This window comes from Siniperca chuatsi, linkage group LG4 (genome assembly GCF_020085105.1).
Source record: "Siniperca chuatsi isolate FFG_IHB_CAS linkage group LG4, ASM2008510v1, whole genome shotgun sequence".
Lineage (NCBI taxonomy): Eukaryota > Metazoa > Chordata > Actinopteri > Centrarchiformes > Sinipercidae > Siniperca > Siniperca chuatsi.
The window spans coordinates 3,995,601-4,015,818 of NC_058045.1; the positions used below are offsets into that span (position 1 = coordinate 3,995,601).

The 20,218-nt window shown below is 39.4% G+C and overlaps 1 protein-coding gene across 15 annotated transcripts in view; it reads left to right on the forward strand.

The window, feature by feature from the left end:
- The window catches only part of ppip5k1b (diphosphoinositol pentakisphosphate kinase 1b), a 57,426-nt gene that overhangs the window by 13,765 nt on the left and 23,443 nt on the right, over positions 1-20,218 (forward strand). For 10 of the 15 annotated variants that reach the window (XM_044192706.1, XM_044192713.1, XM_044192715.1 and 7 more), the window contains exons 5-21: positions 518-603; positions 1,461-1,630; positions 1,954-2,055; positions 2,245-2,406; positions 3,478-3,599; positions 4,634-4,735; positions 5,052-5,138; positions 5,620-5,695; positions 6,110-6,219; positions 9,045-9,130; positions 10,447-10,572; positions 15,416-15,537; positions 16,601-16,783; positions 18,056-18,197; positions 18,447-18,670; positions 19,407-19,534; positions 19,679-19,793. In XM_044192706.1, the coding sequence (XP_044048641.1) occupies positions 518-603; positions 1,461-1,630; positions 1,954-2,055; positions 2,245-2,406; positions 3,478-3,599; positions 4,634-4,735; positions 5,052-5,138; positions 5,620-5,695; positions 6,110-6,219; positions 9,045-9,130; positions 10,447-10,572; positions 15,416-15,537; positions 16,601-16,783; positions 18,056-18,197; positions 18,447-18,670; positions 19,407-19,534; positions 19,679-19,793 (2,143 nt within the window). The remainder of the gene's footprint in view (positions 1-517; positions 604-1,460; positions 1,631-1,953; positions 2,056-2,244; positions 2,407-3,477; positions 3,600-4,633; positions 4,736-5,051; positions 5,139-5,619; positions 5,696-6,109; positions 6,220-9,044; positions 9,131-10,446; positions 10,573-15,415; positions 15,538-16,600; positions 16,784-18,055; positions 18,198-18,446; positions 18,671-19,406; positions 19,535-19,678; positions 19,794-20,218) is intronic. The other 5 variants (XM_044192707.1, XM_044192709.1, XM_044192714.1 and 2 more) reach the window with 1 other exon arrangement.

A 20,218-nucleotide genomic window follows, 5' to 3' on the forward strand; every position in this document is an offset into this window, starting at 1 on the left:
AGAAGTATATTCTCTGACCGACATCAGAACGAAAAAGGAATGTACCTGGTCAATGCACCTGCGTCAGTATAAGTTTTTCACTACATCCTGTCCCTTTTCACTGTTTCCCCAACAAGAGTTTGCATGTGAGTTAAACTCAAGGACAAGCTCATTCCCGCAGCGGTTAGCGGGTGAGATGGGAATAATTTCCAAGTACTTGCATCTCTGGCCACCACTTTGCTCATGCAAATCACACAACTTCATTCAGATTCACTGTCTCTCACTTGGCAATTTGCAGCAGCTGCATTCTTTATGCAGCCAACTTGTTTGCACTTGCAAATCTATTTCCCTTTTTAATCAGTGCAGTGCTCACACGACAAAATGACATAATTACTATTTTCACATACATTATATGTTTCTTATCCCTGTTTTCCTGCCTAGTAACGCGCACATACATCCACATCAAAGCCGCATACATAGACTCACTATATGTAATCCTTTTGGAGGTCATTTATAATGTTATTTGATTCCCTGTCAGGAGGGAAGTGTACCGGATCCTACAGGAAGAGGGCATTGACCTACCTCGTTATGCTGTGTTAAACCGAGACCCTGACAACCCCGAAGGTGAGTAAGAGGTCTTATTTTGTGTGAAATAAGTTCGTATGTATGAACCCCCCTGATTTATGGTGACAAACTAAAACAAAACCATCTGTGATATATGTCAGCATACAGGACAGCAGTAACTTTATAATGTATCAGAACGAGAAACCCTAATTGAATTTTCCGAATGTAGCTGAGTCTGTTTGTCTTCCATATAAATATAAAGTTGTGATAGTAAATATTTCAAATAAACAATATTACAATGCTGTTTATTTATTATTTAGTCTTCGCTGCCATTTTGGCCATGTACCTATTGGAAATTAGATAATATATCTTGGTAGATGTCCTGGTTAAATAAAGGATAAATAAAGTACATAAATATTTATCCAATATAATCAGTGTGTAGTATTTGTGGCATCTAGCGGTGAAATTGGAGTTTGCAACCATTTGAATAGCGCTCGCATCACCCTCCCCTTCCAAGCGTGTAGGAGAAACTACGGTGGCCGCGAAACTCGCAAAAGGCCCTATCTAGAGCCAGTGTTTGGTTTGTCCATTCTGGGCTACTGTAGAAACATGGCAGTGCAACATGGTGACCTCCATGGAGGACCATGGGACCCGCTCGCTGTTGTGGTAAACATTCAGTGTTGCCGACTGGTATGGCTTTAGACTATAATGTGATAGCAGCACAACAATTAAAGACAGCTATTAACCAAAGGGTCAAATCCCAGATCAGCAGGGAGATTTGATTTTATTGTAAATTTGTTCAATATGTAAACTTATTTGTTTATGTATCTCATCTGTAGCATCACGGTTGCTTTTTCACTTTGTTGTTTTAGTATGTGTTTTAAAGATTTGCTAGTAAAATTAATTTAAAACTAAAGTCTTACCGTGTGCAGAGTGTAACCTGGTGGAGGGGGAGGACCATGTTGAGGTGAACGGGGAGGTGTTCCCTAAACCCTTTGTGGAGAAACCTGTGTGTGCCGAGGACCACAATGTCTACATCTATTACCCAACATCTGCTGGAGGGGGCAGCCAGAGACTCTTCAGAAAGGTAGTTGTCTCCCAAGCAACGCATGGAAAAAATTCTGTCACTGGCAGATGCTCTAAACCAGAGATACTTACAACATGAAAGCAGGAGTTCAGGAAGTTAGGTCACACTGACAGGTTGTATGGCTGCTACAGTTAAACCTGTTAGCTTTTTGGTAATGGTGCAGTCGAACAGTACAGTGGAACATCAGTGACACAAAGTACTATTAGGAATTAGCATAGATGGAGCAAAGGTTGGGTAATGAGGTGAAATAAGATTTTTATTTACAGGTTCCAAATGCCTTTGACTTCCCTTTCTTTGTCTCTTGCTCTGCCTCTTTGCTGTAGATAGGGAGTCGTAGCAGTGTGTACTCCCCAGAAAGCAGTGTGCGAAAGACTGGATCCTACATCTATGAGGAGTTCATGCCCACAGATGGTACTGATGTGAAGGTAGATGGAGGTGTTTTATTGCTTGCACTGATTTATGCACCAGTGACTCATGCTGATGAGTCATGCAGTTGTCCAGTTATTGAAATATAGAAATCATTATTATCTTCTCTAAGACACTTGTGTCTTCTGCGCGCGTGTGTGTGTGTGTGTGTGTGTGTGTGTGTTATATGGTGTTTCTGGACATCTCAGGTTTACACAGTGGGTCCAGACTACGCCCATGCAGAGGCCCGCAAATCTCCTGCCCTGGACGGAAAAGTAGAGAGGGACAGTGAGGGGAAGGAGATCCGCTACCCCGTCATGCTGACCGCCATGGAGAAACTGGTGGCCCGCAAGGTCTGCATGGCCTTCAAGGTAAACTTTAGTCATCATGTAGAGGATGCTCTGCAGCATAGTGTGCAGGAAAAGGTGTTTGAGTTTGTCAGGAAACCTGCCTTTATTTTTGAAAACTCCATTATTTATGGTTGTGGTTCTTATCTTGTGCATTTTTTTATTGCTTCCCAAGCCATTAGTGGTCAAAAACTTTATGTACAGTTTATGTCCATTTGTAGGAAACACAAACATTGCATCAACTTGTGGTTAGCTGAACGAGACTGAAAATATCTGTAAACCAATTACTGTAACCACAGACAGTTGTTGAGCCTCCAAATGTGGACAATACTGATATTTAATTATTGATATTTAATTGATATTTAATTATTTTACTTGCAAACTGCATACAGTATTTCCTTACACAAATATACTTGGTGAATTGGAACTGCCAGAAGCATTTTTCTAAAGCCTGCTACCATTATTATTATTATTATTATTATTCATAATAATTATTCATATCACACTGTTCTGACCATCATTATACAGTGCTGTAATCAGCAAACATTAAGCAAATATGGAGGACCTCTGGTGCTGACTCTGTTGACACCCATAGCTTGTTAAAGATGACTCAGTTCATACAGAAACCACACTGGACTCCTGACAAACAAATAAAACACGTGAGAGGTCCACATGTAGTAATATGATAATATGCCTCAAATATTAAATATTATATAATTTTCTTGTATTCTTTAGGGAACAAGAAACAAATAAACAAACTCAGTTAAAAACATTTAGTATGAGATTTTCATTGGTTTTATGCAGCTTCTCAGTCTTCAAAATGGCTAGAGTGCATCAGTGTTTTTCTACTCTAATGAGAGATGCTTTATGTCAAAACTTTCACCTTATTAAAAAACTCGAACTATATTCGTGTACTCCAGATCTCATCACTTCAGGTCAGATCTGTGTTTCTTTGTTTAATAATCGTCGTGCAACCTCTGTCTAATAAAAACAGACTTAAGTTGTGATTCAAAATGTTTTTATTTTCCACATTTTGGCTAACATCTCTACAGAGTGTGTGAATTTACTTTAACTCACTTTTGTGTGTGATTTTAGCAAACAGTGTGTGGGTTCGACCTGCTCAGAGCCAACGGCCACTCCTTCGTCTGTGATGTTAACGGCTTCAGCTTCGTCAAAAACTCCATGAAGTACTACGATGACTGTGCCAAAGTCCTGGGGTAGATGACGCACTATTTAACACTGATCTGTAGCTTCCCTGATGTATAAACAGATAAAATTTGAGTAGAGCACTGAAATATATAAATGTCTTTCTATCTTTGACCACAAGCTTACAGTCAGAACAGAAAACACACAGAGATACATGTAAATGCCAGAATAAGCCTTTAATTTGTGATAAACATGGTCATATCTTCCAAGGCCTGATCTGGATTGTATAGTTTTTATTGTGGTGAAGAAGCAGTCTCTTCTTCTTGTCTTCTATATTACCTGACGTCTCTGGCACTTATTAGCATTTTCTTGTGGTAGCATTAGAGTAAATATTGCCATGAAGCCGTCATGTTGTAATTTAATCCATAGCTCGACAGCTTGGAGAATCCCGTTGTCAGCTATACATCTTAGTTTGTTTCTGATTCATCACCTCTCCTTCCAGGAAAAGTAACTGAAGCTTTACGTCTCATACATTTTACAAATAGAAAGACACAGGAAATGCAGCTTCTCTCCATTAATGGACACTAGCATGAACGTAATTCCTCAAGGTGTATTACTCAGGTAGCATACAGTAGTGTCTGAAGACCTCGTAGGAACTCCTTATGAATTTCTTCATGGCACAAAACAGGAAGGACTGTGCAAATGGAGAGTTGACATACATATTATAAGATTATTGGTGTTTATTTTGATATACTGTAGTTTGTATTAGCTGAACTGCAGCGTCTTGATAGCAACTTAGTTGCTAGTTTGAGTTTATGTAGAAGAACAAGCATTGTGTTTGGTCCAAGCTTTTTGGATTATCCTAATGCACCTGATTTCTTTTGGTTGCATATAACATATCTCAGGTAAAATCTGAGGCACAACTTTAAACTCAAAATCAAAATATTCAAATAAAACTGATTGGCACAAGGAGCAGCCTGCGGAGTGAATGGCATGTTTACTTTTTAGTTCTTTCCCTCTGTGATATTTTACTTTTTAACCTGATTCCAATGCTCTTAATGCTAAATGCCTTTAAGTCTGTTATTGCTTTTCTCTGCCTCACCAGGAACATGGTGATGAGGGAGTTAGCCCCCCAGTTCCACATCCCCTGGTCCATCCCCATGGAAGCCGAAGACATTCCCATCGTCCCAACAACCTCAGGAACCATGTATGTACTGAAAAACAAAATGCCAGTTTTAATTAATAATAATAATTAAGTACATTTCCGAATGGACACCCATGCATCAGAAATTTTCCTCTCACAAATAAAGTCACGGGAAAACAACCCTCACACATCTGGATCACTGACCCACTGACCTTCTCACGCACTCACACTCGGTTCTCACAAAGTCTGGAATCTGTCTCTGTGGTGTCAGTGACACGAGCAGTGAGTGATGAGCGGTGTTTTTTCAGGGTTGGATAAGGTCTTAGTGGATGTTTGTCGCATTTTAATTTTGTCCTGTCCACTCCTCTACCTGATTCAGGATGGAGCTGCGCTGTGTTATTGCCATCATCCGCCATGGAGATCGCACACCAAAGCAAAAGATGAAAATGGAGGTCCGACATCCTCTGTAAGTCTCTTGGATTCAGCATTAAGATGTCTCTCCTTTCTGTCAGCATATCGTTCAAATATTTGGTCTGTTGTGAAATTGTTTCAATAAGATATCATTGTACAGTTTACCTCATCTAACTATAAAATACTGGATAAGAAGATTAAGGTGCGAGATATGTGAGAACAAATTTACTATCCGCACAAAACTGAAGGACTGAACACCCATAATATCCTTACTCACGCTGTTTCCTCCCTATTTTTAAATGTTTGCATTTAGTAGTCTATTAAGTGCAGGTGGTAACAATATTATATTTCAGCATAACTGCCTACTCATCTTGGCCCTGCTGCAAATTTTAAGGGAATAAAAACAATCCAAACTGCCCCCAGCCTGTCAGTCTTTACCCACTTATTGTTAGAGATGAATCAAGATATTGCCTTCATTCATTGTAACTGTATCTCTTAGTACAATCCTGCTCATTTATGCTGTTTGTCTTGCACAGATTCTTTGAGTTGTTTGAGAAGTATGGAGGCTACAAGTCAGGAAAACTAAAGCTGAAGAAGCCAAAACAGCTGCAGGTGAGTGAGATTGATTTCAATCTCTCGACTTTTCTTTTTCCCCACACTTCTTCTCCTCTGCCTGTTTATTTCTGTTTTTTTGCAGATTGTGACTGAATCCTTTTAAGAATAATGAAGGGATTCAGAGGATACAGTTACGTTTGCATATATCAAGCTTCATAATTATTATGGATCACAAAACACTATTGTTTTGTTGTCTAAATATGTATACTTTGCTGTCTAAATCCACTCACACATCCTGTCACTGTATCATCTTTTTATAAAACATTTTTGAAACTGCCATCTTCACTGCCAATCTTGTCTATGATATGGTATTCAGTAAGGACATTTGCAGAGGTTCCAGTGTGTGTTTAGTCTGCCAAGTAAAATTGAAGATAAGAGTCAAATTAGGGATAACTGCCTCTGTGTTTTCAGGAAGTGCTGGATATCGCCCGCCTGCTGCTGGTTGAACTGGGCCAGCACAACGACTGTGAGATTGAGGAGAAGAAATCTAAACTGGAGCAACTCAAGACTGTCCTGGAAATGTGAGTGACGTGTCTTACATCAAACACACACTCTCACAAACACACAAACGCCCAACATCAGTCATCATCCTCCTTTTTCCTGCCATCATCATTCATCAGCAGTCATCCACTCTCATCTGTGATTCACGATGCAAAACTAGCTTCATCTTTCAACACTCCACCAGGGTTCAGTAATTTTTTCTCGTACTGACAAACAAACACATGTTTACCTTGATTCGCTCCCTCTCTCTTGAGTCTCTAACTCTTTGCTTTGTCTCTTGTCTTCTGCCCACCCATCCCTCCTTTTTTCTCTCCGAAAGGGAATCCAGCTCGAATGACACTCAGTACGCACCCTCTCCCTTCTCCCTTTTTAAAGGATGAGGTTTTACCACCCTCCTTTTCTTTAGTCTATTTAGACTGTGTACAGAATATTAGGAGCACCTTTTCTCTATCTGACACAGACCAGGGTGAATATAAGTGAAAGCTGTAATTTTTTTTATCACTTACAACCATTAAAATTGTAGATGAAGGCATATAAACAGGGTAAGCAAGGTAGTTTAGTCACAGCTTGTGCAAGATTAGAAATTTGAATTATTTGGAAAGTGTTCTTAATGTTTTGTACACAGTGTATCATTTTCATTAACATCCATTCATTTTTAGCCACTGACACTGGACACATACACAGTCAAATGTCTTTGATCATTTCACTGTTTGTGTGTGTGTAAATCAGTGTGTGCTGTGCTACTATGTGTGCATGCCGTTCTCACCACATATCAAGTGGACTCTAAATCTCTTAATGTCTTCCTTCCTACTGCCTTTCACCATCATTTACATATAAATATAATTGAATTGAATTGAATTTACATTCATTTTAGTGATTTGCTGGTGCTCTTCTCCACAGAGATTGGCATGAGGGCAAGAACAAAATAATCTGGAAGTCCTAGATTATCAAATTAGCATGAAATGCAAGGTTCAAAATAGCAGTAGAAATAAATGTTTGTATGTTCTAAAGTGAATAGGTATAATCTGTTTACTTAAGTAAAAGCCAGGGAGAAAAGGCAGGGTTTGCAAGACAGTCCACTGAAAGTACAACTACATTTAAGAGTAATCCACCTCAGTGAAAGATGTTTGATATGTCACTCTATTGCCAGTTAATAGTTGTAGCAGTGACGCAACCCACAGTATACCCACTTCAAATAAGCTGTAACAGTTTGTGTTGTAAATTTCAAATAAACTCCTACACATTGTGCTCTTGCATTAGTATCAAATCTGTTAAGGCTTCTGCAAATGCAAACATAGTTTACCAGTTGAAAAGAAGTTTAAAGTTTAACCTGCCATAACAGGCTTTTGTTGCCTCTCGGGTGCCGCGGAAACAAGCTCTGAACACAACACTGATATGTTATCACCTTTCAATTTGATATGGTGAACTTGTTCGCAAATGGTTGCCTGTTTGCACAATCATCAGCAGATACAAAACAACATTAGCATTCATTTGGAGTCGTGTTTCTGGCTACCTGATCAGAATCAGAAATAATTTATTGATCCCAGAGGGGAAACTCTTTCGTTACAGCTGCTCACTATCATGTCAATGCACACAGGAATAGACGTACTAATAGAATAGAAATAATAATAAATAAGTCTGCAACGAGACAATTATTTCTAGTAAGAAATAAATGTGCAAATAAAAATATAATACACTATAATACAGCTAAGATAAATTAAGTACAAAAGTGGATATAAAGTATAAAAGCTAAAATAAGTGTAAATACGTACAAAAAAAATTAATGTAAGTCCAATATTCACACCCCTTTTTAGCTCTGTTTTTGTCTCCACTCATGTCTGACCATATACTGGCTCTTTAGCTCTGAAATGCTCCACTATGCTCACCAGCTAGCCACTTCCCTTGTCAGTCTGCTTTTTTTGCTGAAATCAGCACTGATGAGAGCCGTGGGAGTGAACCAAAACAGTAAAGTTGCAGGCTGTAAAAACCAAAACAGTGAGCTGAAAGCTTTACAGAGCGTTTCAGCCTCTGAGGAAAACAAGTCGGGTGTCGGGTTCGTCAATGTGAGCGACACCTTTCACATACAAGTAGTAATGTGATCTATTGTTAATATAAAAATATTGATTATAGCTACTATAAGGTCCCACAATATACACCTCTGTGTAAATGATATGTGAAATCATAAAGAAATGCAGAAGCATAAGTTTAATAAAATGACAGCCATTTCCTTTTGACTTGTACTATGTATTCCTAACTAACAGCTGAAGTTATTTAAGGTACAATGCCTCCCTGACTAATAATAGGTGTGTGTAATTACTGTGTGAAATCCCCACCCATTTGATACTCTAGTTCATGCATACAAATACCAAGAATTACCTGACTGAAGTTCCATGTAACTTTTAAGTGTTAGTCTTTGACAGCAGTTCAGATTCTCTGGCTCCCTGCCAGAGTTACTTATCCTGGTTCAGGGTCCATCATCATGTGGCTTTTTAAGGCATCCACTCAGCTGCCTGTCATATTAGAGAACACTATGCGGTCATTAGTCTGCAGGATGTGCCAAATTCTTACTAAAGCACAGTACGCTGAGCAAGTGGAGGCTCCTGATTTGTGTTTGTGTGTGACTTTTAAGAATAACAAAAATTTGACATTGATTTTCACCTCGCACCATTTTAAAAGGAGTAAGAATGGAAGTCAGATGTGTGCTGTCAAATATTTAAACAAAAATACTTGAAGATGGGATCAATTCTTTCTGTGTATCTGTGTGTCCTTACTGTATGTCTATCTGTCTATGTGCATATCAAAATTTGTTGTGTATTCTTTGTGTGTGTGTGTTCTGTCCCTCCAGGTACGGTCATTTTTCAGGTATCAACAGGAAAGTCCAGCTGACCTACCTACGTAACGGCCAACCCAAAGCCTCAAGCGAAGAAGAAGGTACAAACGTAAACACACAGAATTAGTGTCTATATCATAGACTATATGATATCTTTAGACTAGATATTCAAAGAGGGACGACATGACAGCTTCCCAAAGTGAAGCCAAAACATCCTGATCGCCCTCTGGCGGCTGGCTGCAGTTTAGGTCATAAACCCCGCCCCCTCCATGTTAGCAGATGGTTTCTGTCATTTTAGTTAGTTCTTATCATGCTGATGTGTGTTCAAGTGTTGATAATCTGATAAGTTTGATTTTAATTCGTTATTTGATGCTATAACAAGGAGGTTTCACGTCATGATTGACCGCTGAGCTCTGCTCGCAATTGAGTCGGCCGGGTGTATGGGCGGCACCTCGACACTGCAGCTTCAACCCCAATCACTACTGCACAGACTCTGGCTCCAAATGACGTCACCAGTGCAAGATGGCAGGTCCCGTATCTGGGATATTTTGGCTTCATTTTTGTGCAGATAGAGGAAGTAGAAACGAGTCGTCCATCTTCATATACAGTACAATGTGTTTTATCTACAGTAGATCTTTTTGAACCGAGTGTGTGTACATTGTGTGGTGTGTGTACAGGGTCAGGAGAGATCACATGTAAACAGATGACACTAACCTGATTACAAAATAAAGGAAGAAAATAAAGGACTTTAATTTTAGTTAAAGAAATGTGATCTTTTATCACTTCTTTTCACTAGTGTGAGAAATTAGAGGTACAAAAAGGGTTTTACATAATTTACACGTAGCTCATAATTTTCTAATTTTTAAGCATAACCTGTAATTGTGAAAAGATGAGAAAGAAGAGGACGTCAAACTATTGATGAACATTAACAGGATACATCCAGGAATTTTTTAATCGATGAAACATTTTAGCAAATGAAAGGTGCTAAGTTAGGGAAGGGAAGCTGAACTAGGCAGGAATCCTATGTGAAAATACCCTGTTTTATTCATTCAAATTACAAATAGGGGCTGTGGTGCCATTCCCACTGATTGAAATACTGCTTTATTACGTGATGTTGAGGCCTCTTTAAAACAATCCCTGTGTCAAAATCTACTGCAGAGAGAGGGGTGATAATAGGGGTCCCCCAAGCAGGTTAATCTAACCACAAGCTACCAAGAAGAAGAAGACATTTAGTTTATAGATGTCAGATTAAAGAATTTCTTTCTTTCAAATACTGCAGGTAAACAGTGCACTTTTCCTGTGCAGCTTCTCAAATAAAAGCTTGGACACAAATTAATTATAACATTTTGAAGTTATGTAAAGTACTTTTGTATAGTGATTACGATACTGATATTAACAATACGCTGCTGTTTTTCAGATTCTAAGAAAGACGGTCCATCTCTGCTGCTTGTGTTGAAGTGGGGCGGAGAGCTGACGCCTGCAGGCCGGGTTCAGGCTGAGGAGCTGGGCAGGGCCTTTCGCTGCATGTACCCTGGAGGTCAAGGTATTCGCTAGACACACACACACGGGATCCTTCTACTTTGGCTCTAATGTAAATTGAGTTCTTCCATGGTGTAGAATGTTTGATTTCTTTCTTTTTTTGTCTCAGAGAAAATGTTTCTAGTACAGTTGGGCTGCTGTGGGGAAAAAACTACTTGAAAACCACCATTCAATGCAAAAACATGTAATAAAAGACAAGTTATAGAATGCATTCTGGTATTTTCTTTTCATTTGAACTATTTATAAAATTCCCATATTTTCTGGTTTCATCAGATTAATGGATCAAATTGTCTGACATTTCCTGTTTGAAATCCAACTCTCAAAGGCAATTACTTGGAGTCTTGCGTACAGGTGCACGCATGCACAAGGAAGCCTAACACATACTTACAGAGAAACATGCACACACACCTGTAATCAAAAACTCACATAGACATTCACAAATGCACAAACATTATCAATGGTCATTTCTATTTAACACAGTCCAGAGGGCAAATGACAATCATACAGCCCAGTCTGTCCTTCCACAAGTACCTTTGCTCATAAATGTTTATTTCCAGTCCTTCCTTTCAGTCACTCAAAGCACCAACAAATGCAATGTCAACATAGCATAGCTGACTTTCCGCGTTTCCACCAAGCAGTCCAATTCAGTTAGACACATTAGAATGGTTATTTTCACGTTTGCATTGGCAAAAGTTGTGGATGGTACCAATAAAACCACTTATTTCCATACCGTTTTGCATTACCCTTCTGTTGAGGTACTAGCACACTGACCCAAGACTTGAAGGTGGCGCTAGAAACACTGCAGTCCGTTCATTGGTCAACAGAATCGTCATTCCTTGCGCGACCAAGAACTCAATGCACAAACCCGCCATATTTAAGTATCCCATCGATTGCGATGGAGCTTGCTGCCTGCGGCCTTTTCTCAAACAAAGCTTGTCTCCTTGTTGTAATAAACAGCCACATACCGAGAAGAAAGAACACAAAACATTCGATGTCCTCTATTGTGTTCTAGTGTGCTTTGTTTACTGTGTCGCGTTAGATATGATGTCACGCTACTTACGTGGTTGACGTGGCTATTACCATCCGGTAACAACCCCGCCTACATTTAAGAGTACTGTCTGCAGTGAAAATGCAAAACAGATCTAGTGTTTAGGTACATGTAGGGGTTTGGTACGGGTTTCAAGGGTACTAAAGTGAAAGTGTTTGGTGGAAACGTGGCTATACAGCGTGCTTTAAAGCAGGAAGAGGTTGATGATGGTACACTACAGCAGATGGTGTAACAAGTGACTGATTAAAAATACAATTTTTAAAGTACAAAGCCTGTAGACGAGACTGCGTTGAAGCCTGTCTTGTACTAGAAAATCTGAAATGGGAAATGAGGTGGAGCCTGGAAGTGAGCATGTTGCAGCCACCTCATCCACCTTCAACGAGTGTTGAAGCCTAAAAGACCTTTCAATCCTGCAAACATACTGCTAAATATGTGCTTCTTTAAGCCTTAATTTCTTAGAATTATTCTCAGAACAAAGTTTCATGACAACTGCGCAAACTCCATCTGCTGATGATGACCGTGTGGTATTGTCAAAAGCACCACAAGCAGGAAGTGGACCTTAAACTAAGATTGTACTGTCAACCACTTCCACATGGCTTTAACATTCTGATGCAAAGGTTGCTGCTTCTTATAGTCAAAGCGACAGCCGTAATGGAAATTAACAGTATCTTTATATCACAAACAGAAATTAGGTTCTAATTTTGAGAAATGTCATCACTATCAATACTGCTAACTATTGTTTTTACAGTATTTACAATGGATAATGATAATACTGCTGCCATCTAGCGGTTGCTACATGCTGTCCTCACCCTCTGCAGTACAATTCACATATAATAATATGTGAATATTATTATATGTGATATAATATATAAAGACTACACACAGCACCTCTAACCCTGACCCTCTTAACAAGAGTGAAATACAATGAGTAAGCGGACAAACCTGCCTGTTATATCAAGGTTTCTCTCGCTCAATCACTTGGCAGAGCTTTTAACTAGGCAATACCTCGGTGTCATTCATAGATTACCCTTTTTTTAATCTGAATTCTTTGTTGTATAGTGCATGCAAAACAACTCCAAAACTGCACAGAAAAAAAGCAGAACTAAAAGTACAGTGGCGTGCAAAAGTGTTTGCCCCCTTCCTGATTTCTTATTTTTTTGCATGTTTGTCACACTTAAATGTTTCAGATCATCAAACTAATTTAAATATTAGTCAAAGATAACACAAGTAAATACAAAATGCAGTTTTTAAATGAAGGTGGTTATTATTAAGGGAAAACAAATTTCAAACCTACATGGCCCTGTGTAAAAAAAAAAAGTTATTGCCCCCTAAACCTAATAACTGGTTGGGCCACCCTTAGCAGCAACAACTGCAATCAAGCATTTGCGATAACTTGCAATGAGTCTTTTACAGTGCTGTGGAGGAATTTTGGCCCACTCATCTTTGCAGAATTGTTGTAATTCAGACACATTGGAGGGTTTTCGAGCATGAACTGCCTTTTTAAGGTCATGCCACAGCATCTCAATAGGATTCAGGTCAGGACTTTGACTAGGCCACTCCAAAGTCTGTCAGCCTCACTAGAATGCTGTATCACATCTGAATCCATGTAAGGTTCAGCTATTATGCAACAGATGTTGAATAAACATTCGCAAACAGTTTGCTCAACTTATCTCCACTAGGCCACTCCAAAGTCTTCATTTTGTTCCTCTTCAGCCATTCAGGGACCCCACAACAATATCCAAAGAACGGCAGGCCTCACTTTCCTCAGTTAAGGTCAGTGTTCATGACTCCACCATAAGAAAGAGACTGGGCAAAAATGGCCTGCATGGCAGAGTTCCAAGACGAAAACCACTGCTGAGCAAAAAGAACATTAAGGCTTGTCTCATTTTTGCCAGAAAACATCTTGATGATCCCCAAGACTTTTGGGAAAATACTCTGTGGACTAATGAGACAAAAGTTGAACTTTTTGGAAGGTGTGTGTCCCATTACATCTGGCGTAAAAGTAACACCACATTTCAGAAAAAGAACATCATACCAACAGTAAAATATGGTGGTGGTAGTGTGATGGTCTGGGGCTGTTTTGCTGCTTCAGGACCTGGAAGACTTGCTGTGATAAATGGAACCATGAATTCCGCTGTCTACCAAAAACTCCTGAAGGAGAATGTCTGGCCATCTGTTTGTGACCTCAAGCTGAAGCAAACTTGGGTTCTGCAGCAGGACAGTGATCCAAAACACACCAGCAAGTCCACCTCTGAATGGCTGAAGAAGAACAAAATGAAGACTTTGGAGTGGCCTAGTCAAGTTATCGCAAACGCTTGATTGCAGTTGTTGCTGCTAAGGGTGGCCCAACCAGTTATTAGGTTTAGGGGGCAATCACTTTTTCACTCAGGGCCATGTAGGTTTGGATTTTGTTTTCCCTTAATAATAACAACCTTCATTTAAAAACTGCATTTTGTATTTACTTGTATTATCTTTGACTAGTATTTAAATTAGTTTGATGATCTGAAACATTTAAGTGTGACAAACATGCAAAAAAATTAAGAAATCAGGAAGGGGGCAAAGACTTTTGCACACCACTGTAGATGCAGTCTGTCCCTTTTGTAGCTTCTTTTTTATGAAAAGAAGGCCATTTTCTCATCCTAGCCACTGTTTTCATACTTCCTTCTCCACAACAAGTTCTGTCTATTAACTCTGTTCTTCTCTTCTTACCTGTTGTTGCGCTGTGTAAACTACTAGCCGGTAACCGCCGGCCCCTCGGCTGTGAGTCCCCTATTGACTTTGGTAAGAGAAGGGTTTCCTGGATATCACCGCTCTTCCACTCCGCTCTCATTCTGCGCGTTTGTCCCTCTGTCCACTAACGTGCTCTGATCTCTCCTCTCATGTCATCATGATTTTGTTTCATTTCACCTGACAACTAGTCCGGTTTGTCCTAAATTGAGATTGCTGTGGATTGTTTGTGTCGTCATTGATGTGTTCACGAGGTGATCCACTGCAGCAAATGTTGTTTTGGTAACTTGCTCATACATACACAGGCAGCTAAAGTGACTTCAGTTTGGTGTCGTAAGCTAACGCTGATTATCTCACACTAATCCTACTGCATTTTTTTCCCCCATGAGTTCTTGGGATGTTGTTGTTTGTTTGATGAAAGCCAGTCTACTTTAGCCTGGATTAAAGCCTTGAACAGGGGTAAGTCCCCAACACGTCCCAGATCTTTCTTGTCAAATGGGGCATAATAACCCAAATAGCTAATAGTATAAATAGTATCAGTCTATTTGGCTGTACGCTAAAGAAAAATGCATGAAGCATCAGTGTGATTTGATCTGTAGCGTTGGTATGCATCCACTTCCTACAGCTACATTAATTTAAGTACATTTAGCATGTTAAAAGACTTCAAGTAGGTAACTTAAAGTATTTGATCTCATCTCCAGGGGAGCTGCCTTCAGTAATTTTGGGGATTTACTCAACATCTACTCACTTCACTTTCACTTCATTTTATTCATAGCTTAAACCACACCATTTAGGTTCACATTTAAGTGAAATGAGCCACATCAAAAGCATTTTGAGGACAATGCATTTGAACGGAAAGTGATGTTGCACCTACACAGGTGCTGTATTGCCTGTGTGCCTATTTTTAATGTAAATCCTTGGTACTTTTGGGTACAATCAACATACAGTTTTAGTTTTTTATCTTTCTTTCAACTACCTCCCCGACTCTGCTGTTTCTTAAGTGACAAAAGTATTGTATAGTATATCTCAATGCTGTAACCAGCCCAGTTAACCACTGTGTACAATCTTACAGGGGACTATGCTGGGTTTCCAGGCTGTGGCCTCCTGCGCCTGCATAGCACTTACCGCCACGACCTGAAGATCTACGCCTCTGACGAAGGCAGGGTGCAGATGACAGCTGCCGCTTTCGCAAAGGTAACTCTGCCCCCAGAAAGACTATACCTTCTATGTATAACTGATGTTAAACACTTAAGTGAGAACTTCTGACAGATCTCTGTGACAGAATATCTCTATGGATGCTTGAGATCCACTTGTTCCTATGCCATATTTCAGATAATAAATTAGTGTGAAATATTGTGATTCCCAGTATTTGTATCGTGTGCACTTTTCGTAACAGAAGGACATACTGTACACTAGTTAACGGATGCTTTCTTCTCGGGGAACACTGTCCTACCCATAGTGTAATGTATGTTCACATGTTTTGCATACAGGAGTTTGCATAGTGGAATAATGCATAAATGTGTATAGTGCTGTATGTGATATTTTGATATGGTTGCAGATGTTCTTCTGAACATACAGTATCTTGCGTTGTGCTGTAGTGTGACTCTAAAGTTGGCCTCTAACTAAGAATTATTTTCAATTAATTGGATGATTATTTGCTCGATTAATCGTTTTGTCTATAAAATGTCTGAAAACAGTGAATAATGTCCCACACCACGTTCAATTTGCTTATTTTGTCCAAAAGCCAAAAATATTTAGTTCATATATTACAAAGCTGGAACAAACAAATCTTTGGCAATTACAAACAATTAGTCTATTCTCAAAATAAATACAGATTTAATTTCATGTCAATCGATTAATCTACTAATTGTTTCAGCTCTACTTGAGAGAATATAAAATGTGACTTGAGTAGTTGTGCAAAATGCAAAATAAAATATTGGGCAGTATTTTAAGCATTAAAGGTCTTTAAACACTTCTGAAAACAGGCTTTTCTGTGATAAAACCCCCAAGACTTCACATTTTAAGAAGCTGCAGATCCACAATAAGAAAAATGAAGGTGCTTGAAAGGTTAAAGGTTCCATACTTTTTCTAAAACCTTAGGTTTCTGAGGGGAAAAATGAGGAAGAGCCCTGATTGAGCTTGACTGTTGCTGAAACAGATAAAGTTTACTCTGCATGTAGTGAATGTATTTCTCACAGGATGTGGATTAAGTATAAATGCCACACAATTCAGTTCAAGTTCTCTGGTTTCTCTGCAGGGACTGCTGGCTCTAGAAGGAGAGTTGACTCCAATCCTGGTTCAGATGGTGAAGAGTGCCAACATGAACGGACTGCTGGACAGCGACAGTGACTCTCTGACTGACTGCCAACAGAAGGTGAAGGCCAGGCTGCATGAAATCATGCAGAAGGGCCAGGAGTTTACACAGGAAGACTATCAGAAGGTGTGTGTCAAACCTGAGATGGTGAAGTGAAAATGTAAAAATTCCTTGATTTGATAAGGTGCCTGTTACAATGTCTTGTTTTCCAGTAAGCTTCCACATGTTCCAGCAGTTGCTTCACAAGTCTTCATTCTTGAAATATTTCAACTTCCTCAAAGAGTTGTGAAAATATTGTTATGCAAGTCTCTTTCCCATTTTAAAAGATAGTGCATGTTAGATGCCTATGGTATAATAAATTCCTTCTACCTGTTTTACTTTAGCTTTTATTTGTCTTCTAATCTCTCATTTCCTTCAGCAGCTTCTTCACATGATCATTTTAGGGTATCAGGAAAATCTCTTTTCAGACCAACTCATAATAATAGTAATTTTTAATGCTAAACATCTGATCTATACTTCTACTCCACTACATTTCAGAGAAATATTTTACTCCACTACAATTATTCATAGTTGTAGTTTAATATTTACTACAATATGTACTACAATATTAAAATGCTCTTACATCTGTTTGTTAGTGATAAAATCAGATGTAACACTTTGGAAAGAGCTATTCTGCAAGCTAACAAACAACATAAACAAATAAAAGATGCTAACTATACTTACCATTCTGATACATCTGCTAGTTGCCGATTTTGGTGCACAATAGACTCCTCATCTGGGTCTCACTGAGGCTCAAACTGTATGGCTGAATCTCTCCAATGTTTCCCCTAACTATTTTGACACACACCTCTCACTCACCATGTATGTATGTATGTATGTCTCCCACCCACATCCATGCTCTCACCGGTCAACCTAACTTGCAGAGTTGGTGGGCGGGGCATTCAGAGATCCAGAATTTCTCAATGAGGGAGAAAGAGTAGATGTGCTTCCAGCCCCTTTTCAGAGTTTTTATGTTTTTATTTTTTTTTTTACTTTTATTGTGGGATAACCATTTTAAACAAAATATTAATCATAGAGTATTTTTACATACTTTAAAACAAGTCTGGAGGGGAACTTTAAGTGAAGGATCTAAGTGCTTCTTCCACCACTGGGCTAAAGACATAAGCTAAATTACTTTAAAAATTGTTTTAAAAAACTTTTTAAAAATGCATGTATTGGCGGTAAGTTTTTCAAGTGCTTCCGGACTGCATTCTTTGATATGATGGGAGGTCAGTGGGTCCCGAGGCCACAGCCGAGTGCCTGCTTTCCCCCTATGTCCACACACACCTGGGTGTGGAGGTGTGGACTCAGTTATATAGAACATGTTATCTAATTCCTTCTGTTTCCATTTTGTCCCAGTTAGCACCAACTGGCAGCCCATCACTGGTGAACTCAATGAAGATCATACAGAATCCAGTCAAAACCTGTGACAAGGTGTACGCCCTCATCCAGAGTCTCACCTCACAGATCCGCAAGAGACTGGAGGATCCCAAGTCTGCAGGTAGTGTGACCCTGTCATACCTGTATACAGGTTCAGGTCTACAGAAGAAAAAGTATTCAGCTGCATTTGGAGAAAAAATTATCTAAATGTTTTACTCTGTTGGTTTAGTCTGTAGGCTTTTGTCTGCATGAGTCACACGGAAGCAGAAAAGGTTTAAATGTCAAATATGTTTTCAGAGGCAGTTACCTATTTTAACATTTAGACTATGTTGAAGATCATAAGATTAGTCATCTTGTGCTTTTCCCCCAGATCTGCAGCTTTACCACAGCGAGACATTGGAGCTGATGCTGCAGCGCTGGTCCAAACTGGAGAGAGACTTTCGCATGAAGAACGGCCGCTACGACATCAGCAAGATCCCGGACATCTACGACTGTATCAAATACGACTCGCAGCACAACGCCTCGCTTGGATTGGAGGACACGCTGGAGCTGTTCAGACTGTCCCGAGCCCTGGCTGACATAGTCATACCACAGGTTAAAGGAGAACAGTGTCATTTAGCTTTGTAGCACATTTCAGGTGTTCTCAGGCTCTGCCTAGTATAGTCATAGTTGTAGATCAAATGCTTTAACTATACACAAATAATAATATTATAATTTAATATTGAATTTACTGTAAAATTTATATGCCAGAAAGGGAAACTTAAAAAGTTCAATTATGTACTTAAATCATCTGGAGGAGTCGGGGAATGTCAGGTTTTTTTAACAAATAGATCAATTAGAGAATTGTACCAGAAGGCATTTTGCTGATAATTTCACACATTTATCGCATTAAATGGTGTTTGTGAAACCAGCAATTTTTTGCCTTTGAGCATAAAATCAAACTTTATTGATCCCTGTGGCAAGATTAAAGTCTTTCACCAAAAAAGGTAGTATGCTATTAACAAACCGCTTAAACAGTGAAACACTAAATAACAACAGTTATAAGGAAAAAAGCAAGTTAATTTTGTAAGTGCTACAGCATCATATTGGAAAGTCACAGAAAAGCCATGGAATTTTATATTTCTTTATATTACTTTTATATTAAGCCCTCCATGCATGAATGTGTCACTTATCTGTGTTCACCCTGTGATGCGGGATAGTGTTTCCCTGCCTTCTGCCCAAAATATGCTCAGATAAGGCTCCATCCCCTCATTACCATGCATAAGTAGATTAAAAAGAAGTAGATGAAAGTGTTCAAATGGCTTTTTCCCCTTCATATCATCCATATCAGGAGTATGGCATCAGCAGAGAAGAGAAACTGGACATCGCTCAGGCTTACTGTGTCCCTCTAATGAAGAAAATCCAGCTGGACCTGCAGAGGACCCATGAGGACGAGGCCGTTAACAAGCTGCACCCCCTGTGAGAATACAGCCGCCACTAAAGCACACACTAACATAGGCTATGCACATATATACAGTGTGTGTGTTTGTGTATATTTATGGAGGCTACTGGCGCTGTGTTGACTGATAAGCTTTGTGTCATTCCCTGTCCCTTGGTGTTAAGGTATTCTCGTGGCGTGATGTCTCCTGGTCGTCACGTCCGCACACGTCTCTACTTCACCAGCGAGAGCCACGTTCACTCCCTGCTCAGCGTCTTCCGCTACGGAGGACTGCTGGACGTACGCTCTGATTTTATCATCTCTGACAATTTTGTTTTCCACTAAGTGATGGTGGTAATGATTTGCCACAATAAGAGTAGATCTAGAAATGGATGATTATTTTTAATGTTGCACTAACTGCAAGCAGGTAAATGTCCATATAAGATGGAGATACTTTTTGGAGTTGAAGTCAGCTTGGTGGGTATAATGAATATATCAGCAGAGGTCTACTGGATGGGAATATAAATAGACTGTAGTTTAACATAAATGTTCTAAACTTCATTGCAGTTTTCACTAAATGACCAGTAGGGGCCACCCAGGACTATTTTTTTATCAATTATTTCTATCGATAAGTTGCTCAAAAGCGACTTGTGTGATTATTTGTCTTTCCAACAAAGGCAGCTCTCCTGTTGTGTTGTACACAACTTACTCTGCAGCACTGAGCT